This window comes from Hippoglossus stenolepis, chromosome 7 (genome assembly GCF_022539355.2).
Source record: "Hippoglossus stenolepis isolate QCI-W04-F060 chromosome 7, HSTE1.2, whole genome shotgun sequence".
NCBI classification, from domain to species: domain Eukaryota; kingdom Metazoa; phylum Chordata; class Actinopteri; order Pleuronectiformes; family Pleuronectidae; genus Hippoglossus; species Hippoglossus stenolepis.
Genome location: NC_061489.1, coordinates 18,622,680 through 18,640,340, shown reverse-complemented (window position 1 = coordinate 18,640,340; position 17,661 = coordinate 18,622,680). Strand labels below are relative to the sequence as shown.

The 17,661-nt window shown below is 41.0% G+C and overlaps 1 protein-coding gene across 1 annotated transcript; it reads right to left on the bottom strand.

Moving 5' to 3' along the window:
• On the bottom strand, nt 1-2,873 carry LOC124852111 (tumor necrosis factor receptor superfamily member EDAR-like). The gene is given in 9 exon segments (XM_047340677.1): nt 1-269; nt 454-493; nt 873-1,017; nt 1,156-1,213; nt 1,312-1,448; nt 1,649-1,777; nt 1,861-2,039; nt 2,125-2,238; nt 2,826-2,873. Coding segments are annotated over 9 exon segments (1,119 nt in total).
• Between the last annotated feature and the right edge of the window lie 14,788 nt (nt 2,874-17,661).

Here is a 17,661-nt window from a genome sequence, read left to right as displayed (position 1 = left end):
TCACTTGTTCACCACAGCCCTGTGTATCCTAGCAACGACCTCAGGATTAGGCAAGAGTGCAGCGGCCTGGGCCAGCTGGGGCAGCAGTGTGGAGGTGGAGGTGCGCAGGTATTGAAAGAGGTCCTGGAAGCCTTGGAGATGAACGACGACCTGAGGCGGGACACCCAGAGACCGCCCCAGTCCCCTCAACGCCTTCCTGTCGTCCGCAGAGTCGAGGAGCAGGGACAAGTCCTGGACTGAGTCATAGTCGAGCGTCTCGACACTGTCACCTGGACAAAGTCAGGATAAGTACAAGGAATCATGCATGAACTTAAGAAATGGTCCCTGCTGATAGAGGCCATTCAACAGGATGGTGCCTCCTACTTGGACACACAGAGGTTAAATTGAACGGCCCTTTTATAGTCCAAACGAATAACTGCTGTGTTTGCTTTGTCTTAATGAAAACATACACACCTTGAGCCTTCTCCCATATTGTCTGCAGCTTTTGCTCCATCTGATGTCGACATAGAAAAGAAACAAGAATGCATCACTTTGAATGTATTTCATTTACACATAGTAATTCACATGAAGTAAAACTGAGTTGTTCCTACGCACAGCTTTTATGATATGCAAATTTGAAATGATGCTTAATTCTCTATGACTAATATTATAAAAAAATGAAACCTTCTGGATTTGAGAGTTGGCGTTAAATTAAATAATTAATTTTGGGATCTCATATGGATTTTGAATAAAGCATAAAGAGTTTTTAACGCCAACCGTGTATCTTATTTATGGGATAATGACAAAGAAAGGAGCATCCACTGTAAATCTGATTTTGTTCCTATTCCTGCCATGACCCTGACAATAAGTTATATATGTCCTGTGTATTTCACCTCTTCTGTGGAGAAGCAGCTGCTTTTCTGCTCCTCCTGTGTGATGTTCTCTGTCTTCTGACTGGAGGGCTTGATGTTGGTGGTGACATTAATCACAATAGAAGTTGGATGCGCCTCGTTCCCATGGTTCAGTGAGGTCAGGCCTCTGGGAACAGATGCCATTTATGTAAATAATTAGTTATGGTCTGGTTGAAGGAGTAATAATTCAGTAAGTGCTATTTGCAGAGAACCTTGAAAGAAACTCGTCTCTGAGTGTTTTTGCTGTTCCCTCAAAGTTACGTACTGAAGATCTGCTGCAGACAACAGTCCCTCAGGTCCAGGACAAAACTCTGGAATCTGCTCTGGATGTAGCAACAAGTTCATATGAGGCACATTTAGCAAACAGAAGTCAGATTGGAGAGACGGAGAAGAAACATCAAACAGAATGCGTCTAACTCACTGAATCTCTTGGCAGTCAGGAGGAAAGCCCAAAGCAGCAGAGCAATGAGGAAAACAGAGGAAGCTGTTGCTGAACCAATCAGGATCACTGAAATGTCTTCTTCCTTTTCTCCTGGATTGAACAAAAAAATCTGTCAAGTCAAACTGAGAACAATGAAGTAATGAAAATCCACAGGGTCACTCACTCTTATTCAGGTTCTTTGTAATTTGAAAAGTGACGTCACTGTCTTATCAGAGAATAACACTTGTAAATCTTCATTTACAACATGTCGCCATAAAACTCTTCATACAACATTATTAACATAGTTGTCTACACCGTTGTGCAGTCACTGGTTTATCACTGGATCTTACCTGCTTTGGAGCTCTGAGCTGTGGAAAGCAAACACTCTTTATGGACTGTGTCATGGCTGTGACACGGCACACAGGACGGCTCCACTTCCCCAGTCACACTCCTGAGTTCATAATACCTGCATGCACAACCCCAGTTTTACATAAAGATGAATGCCATGTATCAGATGATGGATGATTGCAGTGTGGGGGTGTACCTCACCTCTGGAGGCAGTGGCCACACAGGGCATCACTGCTTGGGGAGCAGGCCGTGTTCTCCAGGCGGCTCAGCAGACTGCACTTGGTGCATCTTCTGCAGGGAGCCACGTCGGTATTGGAGCTGAACTTCCCTTTGTCACACGGCACACAGGCTCCTCCACCATCATCTCCAAATCCACAGTCCTGAGAGGGAGGCACAGTTCAGAGTCAGAAAAGAAAAGAAAGTGAAAAATAAAAAGTTGCCGACCACTGTGATGTGTTATGTTACCTCTGAGAGCTGTTCTCCAGCTCCACATACAGGACACTCCACACATGTGCCATTAGGGTTTAGGAACTTTGTCTGATCACAGCTCAGCTCAGACTGCACCTGAACACACTGAACCTGAGGAAGTAACATGTGAGATAATCAGAGGGAAAATAAAATGCTGAGGTCAAAATTTTGTAAAAGCACTTGTTGCTAAAAAAAAAAAAAAATTCTCGCATTTTATTGTATATCATAAGACTGAGTTATAGAAACCTGTATTTCTTAAAACAAGTGAAACTGCAGTTATTTCATTTTAATCCGCTTCTTTTAAAACGTCCTCCAACTGAGTGTCTATGGATTACTGAAAAAATACTTTAAACAAGTTGAGAATTACTTTACAAATGTTGGATTAACTTTTTAAAAAATGACTTTAAGTACAAGTGATGAACCAAAAATTGTATCCTCTCCATAATTGATCATATTTTACCAAACTTAACATATTCTGAAGTTGTATAAAATAAAGTAAATGGTAGTAAAAAGTACAAAGTGGCATGAAATGTAAATACTCAAATATAATATCTCAATGTTCTACCTTAATACAGTGACCAAGTGAATGTACTCTGTACTTTACCTTTTCAGGTACTAAGTTACAGAAAATATTGATTATCTGTCAATAATACAACATCACACAGTTAAGAGAAAACTGCTTTAATGGTCAGACTTACCATAACCAGAGCAACATAGAGACACAACCCCACTGGAGAAATGTCCATTGTCCTTTTCTACTCTGAAACTGTAATCCTAAAAAAGTATGTGTTCTCGTTTGAATGCAATCTTAAAAGTTTTATCATAAACAATACATAGATAGTTAATAAATTAATTTGGTAAGTTTCAAATCTGTAAAAGCAGTGCATCCTTCACAACGTGCCTCCCTCCAAGCTGCTCCTCATTCAGCAGAGGCAGACAAAAGTGGGAGAGATCTTTGGGAATCCCCCTCATTGTACATCACATGTGACGCAAGAGAGGTTCCCAACCATGACACTCAGGTCCCCCCCCCCACCTGGGCACCTCACGTCACACCTGGTCTTCTTACGTTACCTCTGGGGAACCCGCTTGTTTTGGCCGCAGCTCCTGCAGACATGGAGGGAAGGAGGAGGAGGAGGAGGAGGGAAGGGTATTCAAATACATGAATGAGAGCCTTGTTAAGAAAGCTGTTTCCAACAAGGATATTTTGTGTGAGTGAAACAAAGTCACTTATCTATTATTTTGTCCTCTTGCTGACTCCACTGAGGAGAGACAAGCTGAAGGTGACGAGCTGCGAATCATTAAACGGCTCCCAAAGTGCAGCCAGGCTGCTACAATATCGCGTTTTACCACTTTGTGGTAGCATGGAGCCATAAAACATCCTGTCTTCCCTTGTTGAAGGATTTCAACGCCCTGACAGGATATTGCTGGTTCAAAAAAGGTCGAGATATTGACATACATCGGTTGTTTGAATTGTGAAGGCTCAAAGGAAGGCTGCACTGTGGACTTATACCTTATACCTTTCACAGACATGGTCATAGTGTATCTCACACAGGGAAGTAAATTAGATCTGTTTGAACTCTTATCACCTGTAAAAAACAAGAGCAGTGGAAGAACATAGTTTCTAGTTTTATTGTCATGTGTAAGTTAACACAGGGTGAACAGTACAATGGAAAAGTGTTGGACGAGAAGGAAATGTCAGCTCGGCGGCGCATTTAGAGCAATGATTAAATCCAATTAAAACAATTTGTATATTTAAATTACATACATTCAAGGATGCAAGTGTCGAAACCAAAGTGACAAGTGTAAACTGTATAGGAATATGTAAGTCTTCGTACATTTTCTGCATTACTGGCACGTTACTCTGTTTAAAGAATATTTACACACTCACCCAAACCAAGAAAGACTTTTGTCATAAGCAGCATTTAAATAAGCATTGTTTTGTGTCTACTGCTGTAATATTAATGAAAACAAATTCTCAGAGACATCCATCCCCACGCAGAAGGAATCTAAAAGAAGAAGCTCTGACAACGGCCCCCGAACCTAAAGCTTGTCATGTCTTATTACATCTGTGTCCTCAACATCTACACAAACTAGGGTGTGTGTCAAAGCCGGACTATTTCTCAACGACCCTGAACTCTTGTCTTTGAACTTTAAGCCTCAGGAGGATAATTATTCATTCAAACTCTCGCTGAGCCGCTGAACCCGCAGCACCACAACCAGGTGATTTCACACTGAGCACAAAACTCTTCAATGTGTGAACCGGAGAGATCTTGAGATTCACTTTTGCAAAGGGTTTCACAAAGTCATGGTTTTAGTGTTATCGCCTGTGTTGGTTATGTTTATTGCCAGTGATTAATGAGTAACTCTAGCAAGAGGGCGTGGAGGTCTTCTTATAGAGAAATGAGTTGACACCGCTCAGCAGACTCATTGCTCGGGCAGCTTTGTGTGAACTGATTTTGATCGATTGATTCATTTCTTACTGAATATCTTATATTTTGGATTTGACCAAAGCAGGGAGGAAGCATGGTAAGTCTCACTTTTTTATTTAGCCACACAGATTCCTTCAACGTAGTGAATCATAATGAAAACATCTGTTTATTTATTCTCACCTTTCAGCAGATGACCAGCTGACTGACACTGAAAACCCGGAGGTTTTTTAAGTTGCAGTCATGGACTCCCGGTCTCCACTGACCGTCTGTCTGTACATACAGCTGTCAGTGGTTCTTCTGGGTTCTAGTAAGATTTCCGAGCATTTCAATGATTTCTAAAGAGCTTGATAATGTTTAAAGTTGTAGAAAATATTACAGAGAATGAATACAAACCATATCCTCTGAAATATTCTGTCCTTTTATTCTGTTTTTGTTGTTTTTTAATTATTAAAATCTTGATATCTAATTGAGTTCTACGTGAGATTAGACTTCACACATTTAAGATTTGACTGTGATCTCATATTGAGTTCTTAAAAAAAAATAACAGTAGTTTAAACCTTTCTGTTTCTTTTCTACATGACAAGCTGCCTCTGCCACCACCAGCCTGTGGGGTAAGAAAGTGCAATTCAGCGGTCGTCCTTGCACGTGGCAGCTACAGCCAGGTGTCGTGGTGCCGGCCCTCGAGGAGCTGAGTGTGTGCCTGCTCTTACGCCGCAACGTTGCAACCGAGTGGACAGGGTTTGTGTACAAAGCGCGGGGAGGTAAAAGAATAGAGCTGGGACTCGGGGGCTCAGGTCCACAGCTGACAGTGTGGCTGTTCGGAGAGAAAAAGCCTCTGGTCTGGGAACTGAAAGTCAAAGAATGGTACTCTGTGTGTCTCACCTGGTCGGGCAGAGCTCGAAGGCTGAGGACCTACATTAATGGAACCCTTCTGCATGAGGCCCCTGTGAATCCTGACCTACCCCAACAGCTGGGCCCAAACGGCACACTCACTCTGGGGGTTTCTCATAATGTGAATACAAACGGGGAGGTTCAGCCAGAGAGCGGGAACAACCTACTGGGGGAGATCGGTCTGTTCAGGATCTGGTCCAGAGAATGGAGTGCTGAGGAGCTGAGGAAGCAGAGCTGTGCAGATGGAGACGTGGTGAGATGGGACCAGCGGCAGTGGAAACACAAATGCCCTCCTGTGCCTGACAACAGCCTAAACTGTGGTAATTACAGTGGGAACTATTTCTGTTGCATTGCATGGTTGTCCAGTTCAAACTTCCCTGGAATTAAAGGTTCAGTGTGTAGAATTTAGTGACATCTAGTGGTGAAGTTGCATGTTGCAGCCTCACCTCACCCTCCCTTCCAAACATGAAATAGAACCTGTGGTAGCCTTCAGTTGTCTTAAAAACGTAAAAGGTGTTTAGTTTGTCCAGTCTGGACTACTGTAAAAAACATGGTGGCCTCCATAGAGAGGACCCGCCCCTGATGTAAATATAAAGTATTTAAATATAAAGGGCCCATTCTAGTGAAAAGAAAACAACAAATTGTACAATTTAGATGAAACACACGAGTATAAACATCATTAGGATTATTTTATTTTATATTTTATATTTTGCAGAAAGATCCCTTTCACCCAAATCTGACACACTGAACCTTTAAGAAATCTATTGCTCCCAAAATGTCTTCAATTATTCACAAACCAAAGCATTTTGCTGTGTGAGTTTAATGAGTGTGCAGATATTTAGACATTCAGGAACTACACGGTCAAAGGAAAGGTACAGCACATCTTCCAGAGTTCAGCAATACCTTGTTTGAAAAAGCTGTTGATTATACTTGATTGATTAACATTTTCCTTTGCAACTGTTCCTCATTTTCTTTTTCTTTTTTGTTTAGCATGGTCTCTCTACAAAATCCAAATGTGGACATATATTGTTCACGCCGCGGAGCCTGGGAACTGTGTTGTCTCCCCGGAGGGAGTCACAAGAGGCTGGGTGCGATGATAATTTGTTGAATATGCCAATGAGATTTCAACAGTTAGATTTGCCTTTCAGAATAATGTACCTGTTGTCACCTCTCATCAGCTGGAGAGCATTTTCCCTCACACCATTTCTGTCCACGACATCTCCGTGTCATCCCCAAGGTAAAACCATTCTCTTAAAACTCAAATTACAAAGTACTTGTAAACGTAAATCCTTCCCACCACTTTGAACAGAGGTGTGAGGTGCAAAGGTGACCGTTGCATTTCAAGGCTGAACGTAGTGTATATTCTGAACATGACTGTAATTTCTGTTATCTGTGTTCCCGTACAGCCGCAGCTGCCCCGTGGTTAATGATTCTGCAGCTCTGCATGTGCGACAGCCTCAGGTACAGTCTTGTGAACAGTCCTCAGTTTGATTTTCCATGGAAGCAATATCCTCAATTAAGTTAGCTGATTAGAGAACAGAATAATTAGAGAACAGTATAATTCAATATTAAAAAAGAAGAGATTGTTATTATCTGCATCAAGTGAATTTTTTTTTATTTTTAGCTGGCAGGATTATGACGGATTACCATAAAACGTGGTGGACATTTGGCGGGTCAGGGAGGAATCCATAACATTTCGGTGTGGATCATTGCGAGACATCGTTTTTCCACATTTTCTATGATATATATTTGTATTCATGAAATTTGTCGCAGATCCAAATATAAATCTAGTCAACTTAAATATGGTTTGACAAGGGGACTGTTGGGCCTTGGTGGAGGTTTGTGCTCTGCTGAGTGTTATTCTACTTTTCTAAGTGAATGAATTTCGTATGAGAACATTGATGTGAGCTGAACGGCAGGTGGTTGTGAATCATAATAAAAACAACCAGGTGTAATTGAATGAGTAACCTTTTAATGAAGAGACGTCTGTTTCCAGGGATCAACAGCGTCACCAGTCTCCCTCTGTGACAAGTGGTGAGAAGAAATCAACACCTACAAAAAAACGAAGTTCACGATCATTGCACTGTTAACATGTAGATTTAGCTTGTGTTCTTGTGTTCTACCCCCAGTTTCCGCTGTGAAGTCAATGTGAATGTGAATCCTGCCGCCAACGTAGAAGCAGTTCAGGCGTACATTCCTGCTCTGCTGAGTTTGACCTCCTCTTACAGCTTCCTCAATCTGTCAGCTGACCCTAACAGCATCATGGTACTTCCTGTGGGTACGTACAATCTGTGCAGCACATGTCAGTATCACATACAAAATACGCCCACTGTTGTGTAACCGAACACGCATTTGTATAGTTATTGTCAAGTGACTGAAATAAACGTTGTGTAGCTGCACTAATGAAAACAAGGAGTGAGGTAAAGCCAGAGAGCACATTTCTGAGTGAAGTGTCTAAAAGTATCTAATAGAAGATAAGAAATTCATGATATCTCATTATTGCACAATTTAAATCACTTCATTTTCTTAATTCACTATTTTCAATCTAGATTTTTAGTTGAATGTTTTTTCTTTAAACTTTTGTAATTCATGATTTCATGTGTTTCTTTCAGAGTCGTTCCCTGTAGTAACAGAACCACCGACAGCTGTCACTACTACTGCATCTACATCAGGTGAGCGTGCGAGAAAGAATACGTTTATCTACAGCGACAGCAGTAACTTTCCTTTTTAAAATAAGGTGCAGCCAAGTGTGAAAGACATTCTGTCCGTGCTGTTCTTTTCTTGTAATTCATGTCATTTATTTCTCAGAAACGGTTCCAACTCAAGGTCGACCTGCTGGTCCCGCTAACGTGTCGACGACAGGGGATCCTTCAGATTGCAATTTGAGTGCCTGTCAGTTTATCAAGAAACTCTGATGAAACATACGGGTTCATGCAGCTTCTTCACTCCTGTTTCTGCTTCACTCTCACATCTTAGCTGTCTCACAGTGGAGGACATTCCTCAAATCATGGCAGAGGAGCAGCATTAAAACAACAAATAACTAAAAACACAATAAGACAACTGAAGATGTTTAAAGTGCTGGTAACACACACAGAAATCAAAGAGTTAATCTTTATAATCAGGGACAGAACTAAATTTTGCCATTGTTGGTAGTTGTTATCACACCGATGTTTGTTCAATGTTTATTTCTAATTTAATGCAATGAAAACAAGGTCAAACATCATGACTGACAGCTGAGAATGACTCACAAGTGGTCGAGTATCGTCGGAACCTCTGTACCACGGCTCGAATGACCGATCACTACTGGGATAGGGGCAGGAAGTGGAGATGTGTCGTCCAGTTTTATATACAGTCTGCGCTCTAGACGCATATTCAGAATCAAAAGTGTTTATTTCACACATCATACAATTAGAAAACTTCAGTCAATGCAACCCTAACAGCCATAACCACATCTCTGGTTTTAGAAATGTTCTCTCCCAGAAAACCCCGACCGCATGGCCTGGGGTTTGCTCATTTTACGATTCTGTTAATTTTAAGAATAAACAGTAACAGGAATTGGTCACGACCCTGTGGGGAGTCTGCACAGCACAAACAGATTTGTTGTTCCATAAATAGAGTTTGATTCAGAGTTGTTCTTTGAATTGTGTCATTATATGACATAGACCGTTTCATCCCTGCAGTCGGACCGGATACGTTCTTCAGAGTTAATATGACGTTACAGATGATTGGTGGCCCCACGAATCCTAAGGTTATCATTAAGAAATGGGTAAGAGACAGTGACTCACACTATTATCACCAAACAAATTGTGTTCACTGAATTGTTGTCTTCTGGGATAAGGTGAAAGAATCACTGGAGGTGAATGGCACCATGATTGTACTGAATCTCGTCATAAAGGAGAAAGTCGGCCGGTGGGTTGATTCAATTATTGTTGCATAGCAAACATCCTGTTTCTGATATTTCTAATTTGAAAGCTCTGATTTGTTATATATTAATCTGTATTATTCAATAGGAACATGGACCAAGAGAATAAACTGACAGTGAGTATGTTGTTCAACATCAATATGTAAAGACAATATAAGTGCACGTTATTTTTAGAGTTTTGGTTAATCCTAGGAATAATATCTCACACTGCTTTAAAGAATGATAATTACTATTCTTCATCTCTCTGGTTTCTGTTTTTAGATTTCCTATCAAAGACAAAAACAGTAGGTGACTGAAAATAGAAAATTATTATTTTAAAAGCTACCTGCACTGCCTGTTTGACATTACTGCATTGTCAATTTAATTTGTTTTCCATTCAGAATTAATTAAAGCACTGTGGTTGTCAGCAGCACTAACTGTGTGTTTCATTAACAGATATTACGGCGCCTTCCATGTTCAGGAATACAAAATCAACTGTGTTGCTGAAATCATAACTTTCATTAATTCTGCACTGACGTCGAAGCACGAAAATGGCTCCGTTATTATTGAAGCCGTGGACGTGGCGATAAAGCAAATATGTAAGATGGATTTCTAACTCACATGAAAAGAGAAAGTTTAAATTCGACAACTTAAAGTATATATATATATTTTTTTGTCAGTGCCAGAAAACTGTTTAGAAGAAACCAGAGTAACGATCTATGGAGAATATATTTGGCCTGAAGCATTTCCACAAGAACAACAAGAGATGGGCTGCAGAAAGCCTCAATCAAAAAGAGCTCACAGGCTTTGGTAAGACTTCACCAATTTCCTTTTACACAGCAGATTTGACCAGAGACGATGAAAACGTAATTGTCCCATTATAAAACGATGACCTAAAGACAACACGAAAATCAATCCAAACACATCTTTATTAGCAGAGCTTATCACGCTGTACAAAATGATCGAATGATTTATTGTTTGACAGTATTACGTAATGTCGGCCAATATTAATAAAGCATATCCTGGTTTATAGTTGAGATGGTGAGGAATCATATTAAGGGCTTTATTCTCACTAGCATGAGGCTGAATCGTCTGATCCGATCAAATTTGGGAAGGTGTCTTTTCGAACTCCTCGACAGTATTTACTCGTTCGGATCTTTTGTCCCTCTTTGTCAAAACTGTCACTCTGTTTCCATGGAGACAGCCCAGCCAGACAAGACGTTCCCCTTGATTACGACGTCCTGTTCCACGCGGCCCTCCCACTCTGCACACAAGCTCTCATACCCCACACACACTGAAGGATCCCTGCCAGCCGCCTGCTCAGGCTGAAATCAATTTCCTACAAGTGAATTATTAGAGTAATGAAAGGCTTCAGCCTTCCTCACATCATCCCTGCACTATCGCTATCACTCAAGAGGCAATGTAATACAGATAACCGGGTTTATGGCTTATTACTGGAACACAGGGTTGATGTTAAATAAGGCAATAATCCACATTTGGTAGAAACGGGTGATGATCTTACAAGCAGAGGAACCAAACTCAAGATTTACTTTTTTATAATTGAAATATTAAAAAGAATGTCTCTGATTCTCTTCTGTTTTCAGCAAGTTAGACATTGAAACTGACATGACCAGCTGGGCTAGGCCTGATATGAAGAACTGCAAGCAACTTGTGACCATGTCAGACCTTTTCAATATCACGGTCACCACTGGTAAGAGTATCACACACAGTCTGGTTCACTGCCTTTGTTTGTATACAAAAATAATTAATTGCAATTACAGGAAAAGTTAAACCATAAATGTTTTTATTGTTTTGTAGATAACGCTGCTGAGGTGGTGGACATTGTTCAGGACCTGGTGGACGTTCAGTTAAGTAACAGCTCCGTGCTCTCATCCTTCGAGCTGGATTCCGTGGTGGGGAAGCTCAATGAAGTGGTTGATATCAGCGTCATCAAACCTGCTGTTGGTGCTGATATAGTCACTGTCATCGCTGTTATCCTGCTCTCTGAAACCAACGTCACACCAGTGGCTACAACGTAAGCAAAGAGGGAAGTGGGCATCTGGTTAATCTCAGTAAATATGAACAAAACGTGTGCACCCTTGTGCAAGATTGTTAATCTGTCTCTCTTTTGTCAAAGAGTCCTCAAACTGACGGACAGAATGGCAGACAACATGTATTTCAGTGGTAAATCTGTGAGTGTCACCGCTCCCTCACTGGCACTTTCCATGGTCAACGTAGCTGCAGATGGATTCAAGGGCCTCACCTTCGGTGTGTCCTCAGTTTCATCTCTCCTGGATCTGAAGGTAGAAAATCATAAATGTGATGTAATGAAGAATCCCAATTTAACGAATCAGCTGGTTTGTGACCTGCAAGAGCTGAAAAGAAATATTGTTTTGATCAAGCAATGGGCCAATGTGGCCTCAAGCCGCCACAGCTCATTAAACTTCAGTGAGAAAGCAAATGAGTCGACTTTAATACAATTTCTAACATAAAATAATACATTCAGCTTGAATAGTAAATGCCATGTAGCCGATTAACTCACAAATACTTATTATTATTATTATCTGTACTATTATTTTTGTTTTTCAGACTTTTGTCAACTGGAATTTCGTGAGTGAACCACTTCCAGACACCGATGCAACCATCTCTCTGCCCTCTGAGCTCAACAACTGTTTCACCAGAAACACAACTCGTGTTCAGTTTCAGTTCCATGGAACACCGGAGCTTTTTCAGGTACTCTCATTACGCTCCTCTCTATTTGTCATTTTGTTTATGTTTTTTTTTCTTTTTTACTTTCTCTTTCTTCATAAAGAAACTGAGGAAACTGCAGTAGCCTGTTGTATGCAGGCCACTTAATGCAAGAATACAACTGTGATATTCTTAAGAGATAAATTATTTTGTTGATAAGAATGTTGATACTGCCGTCATATCTGTAGGATGTAAATGAAGCTGTAGCCAGGTGACAGTTAGCTTAGCTTAGCATAAAGACTGGAGACGTGTGGGAAAAGCTACTGTGACTCTGTCTGATAACAAAATCCACATGACAGCACCCGTTAAGCTCAATAATTGATACATTACCTCTAGTTTCTTTAGTTCTGTTCTAAAAAGTGAAAAAGAGCAGCTCGTGGTTTTACACAGGGTGATGTGGGTGTGACCTCCTGACCTCCTACATTTTACACATTTTGTTTGATTTAATTCAACGAAGCAGATTCAGTTGGGATTTGTTTTTCCGGTCTGGATGCAGAGTTAAGCTAACAGGTTGCCGCTGTATGTATTCATATTACATGTAATCGCAAATACCAAAGAGGGGAAACAATTCCTCTTATCAATCTCAGCTTGAAAGTGATTTAGCTTATTTTCACAAATTATTTGTGTGAGAAACGACAGGAAAACCAATGTTGGATATTTGATATTTACAGTTAAACTTGTAACTTTCCCCACTTACACAAAAACAATCTTTGAATATGACAAATCTCTATCTGCCCCTCTGTACCATATATCATTGACCAATGACCTCAGTGAAACTTTACACCCTCCGCCAACTTGCTGTGATTTATAGCCGTGCCACAGTTAACGTAACCACTATTTGATTCCTACCAGGACACCACCAGTGCAACTCAGAGCAGGTGGACGTTGAACTCTTATATAGTATCTGCCAGCATCAATGACACTGATGTCAGCCACCTGAGTGATCGAGTGGTGGTGACGCTCAGCCATCACAAACCCAAACTGGTGAGAAATGACTCCATTTTCAGTTCGCCAGGGAAAAGACACATTGTGTGTTGTTTTAACTCCAAAGCCACCATCACTTCCTGTTTCTCTTTTACAGCCCGAGGACAGGGTGCAGTGTATGTTTTGGGATTTCAGGAAGAATGGTGAGTTAGTCATCATTTATTGTCCAGTATATATCTTATATGTTTACAGTTGGATTTAGAGCCAACTTTCTATGTACCAGTGAGACCAAACAATCAAGGTCCATGTAGATGCCAGAGCCAATAAATGGAGTGTATCTTTGTCGGTGTGTGTGTGTGTGTGTGTGTGTGTGTGTGTGTGTGTGTGTGTGTGTGTGTGTGTGTGTGTGTGTGTGTGTGTGTGTGTGTGTGTGTGTGTGTGTGTGTCAGGTGGACTGGGTGGTTGGAACGGCAGTGGTTGTGAAACCCGGAGTATTTCTCCTCATCAGACCAGCTGTCTCTGCGATCACCTCACAAATTTCGCGGTGCTCCTGGTGAGTCGCTGATTTGCTTTTTATAAACTAATCCAGGAAACAAACAACAACAACATGAGGTGTTCAGTCTGGTTAGTGGCTCACTGCTGTGATGCAAGATGCTGACGTTACAGCTTTTAGATTCTACCACCAGCTCACATTTAGAAAAATTTAAATGTACAATGTGTCATTTTCTGCCACTGGTGGTCTGCAAGTGGTCTGTGATGTTGTGAAATACGCATGTTGTCATTGGAATTACCTTTGCCTGATTAGCTTTCCTTCGCTGTTTATCGTTGATCTGGTTTTTAACGGGTGGTTTATTGTCCGTAAAGGCCTCCTTCTCTCCAAAACATATAAACCAATTAATAATCTAATAGAAGCAGTTTCACGTTAAATATTGTCCCGGGGAGCTGTTAGCCAAACTGCTGCCAGGGATTGACTCACTTTTGGAGTCAGCCTCAAGTGGCCATTCAATGAACTGCAGTGTATTGGTATTGGCTTCAGTTGCTGCTTGCTGTTGACATTTGCTCAGCTTCCTTCTCTAATAACTTATGATGAAAACATATGGGAGGTTTTTATTAGGAGACGATTTAGCATGAGGTGTTCTATTCAAAACAAACAGAGCTCTGGATTCAATCCAGTAAAAACACTGAAAAGCGGAGCCATGCTGCTGCTAACACTGGCTTAGCTTGTTTCTCTGGTAACTTATGATCCACACATCTGATTACAAAAATCCCTCATTGTGAAATAAATAGTTAAAAATGATCAAGATTTAAAAAGTGTATTGTAAAAATGGGTTAAGGGTTGGCAGACAACCACAACACTGATTCAAAGGGGATATGACTAAGGATGGTGGAAATATTTGTGATAATTGAAGTGCATAACTCAACCAAATATATATAACATAAGTCTATGTTTTTTTTAGATTTTGATGCAGTGATGTTACGTATTAAACCTATAAACTTTGACCAATTCTGGCTTTAAATATAAGTTTTGCCCTGTTTGTATCTGGTGTTTCAGGATGTGTCCAGAACTCCCATCAGCGAGGCCAACAGCTACATTCTGACTCTGATTTCATATCTTGGATGTGGGATATCCTCCATCTTTCTGGGTATCACTCTACTCACCTACCTGGTGTTTGAGTGAGTCGCATACACTGACAGTATAAGAGGCATCGTGCATTCGCTACTTCAGTGATTCACTCTGTGGCATTTTAGAATTTGTTAATAAGCCTTAAAACACTATTACCTACTTGCACCATCCTTAAAAATATTGAGGTTTTTAGCGAGACTTCAGACTTGTCCTTGGTCCGTCTGTGTTTGTGTCCTCTCTCTCAACGTTTCCCGCTCACACTCTTTAGGAAGCTGCGTCGGGACTACCCGTCTAAGATCCTCATCAACCTGTCAGCTGCTCTGCTGGGGCTGAGCATGCTCTTCCTCCTGGACTCCTGGTTCTCATCCTTCTCCAGCTACGGCCTGTGCATCGCCACCGCTGCAACGCTGCACTACTTCCTGCTGGCCTCGTTCACCTGGATGGGCCTGGAGGCCGTAAACATGTACCTCGCCCTGGTCAAGGTCTTCAACATCTATGTTCCCTCATACATCCTCAAGTTCTGCGCTGTAGGATGGGGTAAGGCAGAACGCTGAGTACTCCTTACAGAAGAAAAGTTCAGGGTCTGTTGGCTTTGATTGGCTGTGTGGGTTCAGGACTGGATTTTAATTGGCTGGGGTTGATAAGACTTTGTTTAAGAAACCTGAGATTAGAGATTTATTTGCCAATCATCAAAATTTTAAGTATCCTAGAAAGAACTTAAATTTAGTATAGGATATATATAGAATAGGGTAAATAGTTATGTATCATTTCAAACCTTTACCCTGAATACTCTCTATATATGTTCAAGTCTACCTGTAGAACAATGTTTCTGTTTGAACGACACAAAGAACCAGATTACATAGTGTGTTACAGAAATGACAAATAAAGCACAAAAGTGGAGTTAGACATTATCCAGGACTTTTAGCTGTAGAAAACAAACAAAATCAAGAGCAGTTAAGTTCCAAAGTCAAAATTTCTTCAACAAATCAGCCAGTTATTCTAGTATCCAAAGCAAAGAATAAACATATACAGTATACAAGCTTTATTTCTTTCACTATATACGATTGTGTTAAGTTTACTGTATGTTTGTTTGTGTGTTTTCACAGGTATCCCTCTGGTCATAGTCGGTCTGGTGCTGGCTATAGATAAAGACGCTTATGGCAACGTTGCGGCTGAACAGGCTTCGAGCACGCACCAGTCCACTGACCCATTGTAAGAACTGAGCAGCAGTGACCTTCATGTCTCAAATGATAGAAATTATGAGATTTCTTTGGTGCCTGATAAAATGTATGGAAGCAAAAAATGTACCAAGTCAATGGAAAGCACTGTGAATGTGTTTATCCTCAAAGACAACCTAAAGTACGGTAACCCTGATGGACAAACTAAATGAATAAATAAATGGAAATAAAATTCAAAGCGATAAGAAACTAAGAGCAAACACAGAGAGTAAAACAAGTAAAAGCAATAAAACCATTTAAAAGAAGAGTGATTAAAAGCGCTGGTAAACAGGACTTTAGCTCGGATTTGAATGTTCCAGGGATATTGAGGAAAATCCATAAAAACAACAAACATACAAAAATAAAATGTAGTTGGTGACATTCATCCTAAATCCCAGTGTAAATGACATGGCCGCCTGTCTTCCTCCCTCCAGCTGCTGGCTGCAGGACGACGTCGTCTTCTATGTGACCGTGGTGGCATTTATTCTCCTGATCCTGTTGGGCAACATCTCCGTGTTCGTCGTGGTTCTGATTCAGATCAGACAGATGAGAGCCAATAAGCCCTCAGCAAACAGCGTCGGCTCGCTGCCTGACCTGAGGGCGGTGGCCAGTCTCACCGTCCTCCTGGGCCTGACGTGGTCAATGGGCTTCTTCTCCTTTGGGCCGGGCCGGGTGGTCATGATGTACCTGTTCTCCATCTTCAACACTCTGCAGGGTAAATATCAGCTGAAGTGTTTAGTGGTTATTAGTCACAAAGGAGTTAGTCACAAAGGAGTGTGTCATTTTCAACACGTGTGTAATTCTCTTAGTTCTCGCATGTATGTAATTTTGACTGCGTTCTAGACTCGGGGAGGTTTTAAAAATCCAATTTCTTCACATCATGTTGTTCACATGATTGTTTTGACATTTACCAGCGTACTTCACGTGCATTTACAGTTTATCACCTTGGTTTTAAAAAGATTTCACAACTAGTTTCTTCAATTCAATTCGCCATGCAATGATGGGTTTCTCGTTTCTTGACAAAATGTGAGTGCTGCAATAGCAATATAATGAAATTATTTAATCAAAAGAGCTTAGAGAAATAGAAAAAGAATAAAGAAAACACTACAATTCCTATCGTATAAGAAAAGCAGTGACAAATTGACAGAGGACTGTGTCCATTGTCTCTGCTCTTGTGTCCCAGGCTTCTTTATTTTCTTGTTCCACTGTGTGATGAAGGAGAACGTGAGGAAACAGTGGAGAATCCACTTGTGCTGCGGACGCTTCAGGCTCAGTGATTACTCAGGTACCTGCCGTAAAGCCATGTTTCTTCTTGTGGACATGCAGTGTCCCATGGTTCATGTCCTGATGTCAACTCTTTTTCATGATCCTTCTTCTTCATCTCTCTTTTTTCCCCCTGTGTCCAGACTGGAGCCGCTCTGCCACAGTGGGGGGCGGCCGCAAAAAGAACAATCTTATCAACTCAGTTGCTTCAGACAACACCTCCAGCATCAGGAAGGTCTCGGACTCCTCTACAGGCTCAGCACCACAGCACCACCAGGGGGCGTGAGCGGCCTCCGTATGAGACGTTCTGTGAAGCTCTCCTTCTCAAGGTCTGTTGTTAGGTGACTATCCAGTGGTTAAAAGATGAACTGCTCCATGTCTGTATCACTGAATAGCTAATAATTGAAAAAAAATATGTATGTAATGTAATAATTGTAAAGTAATTAGAAAATGTAACCTTGCATTTAAAGTTATAACAGTTTTCCAATGAAATTTAAAAGCATATTGTTGTAATTTGTAAGATATTAAATCATCTCT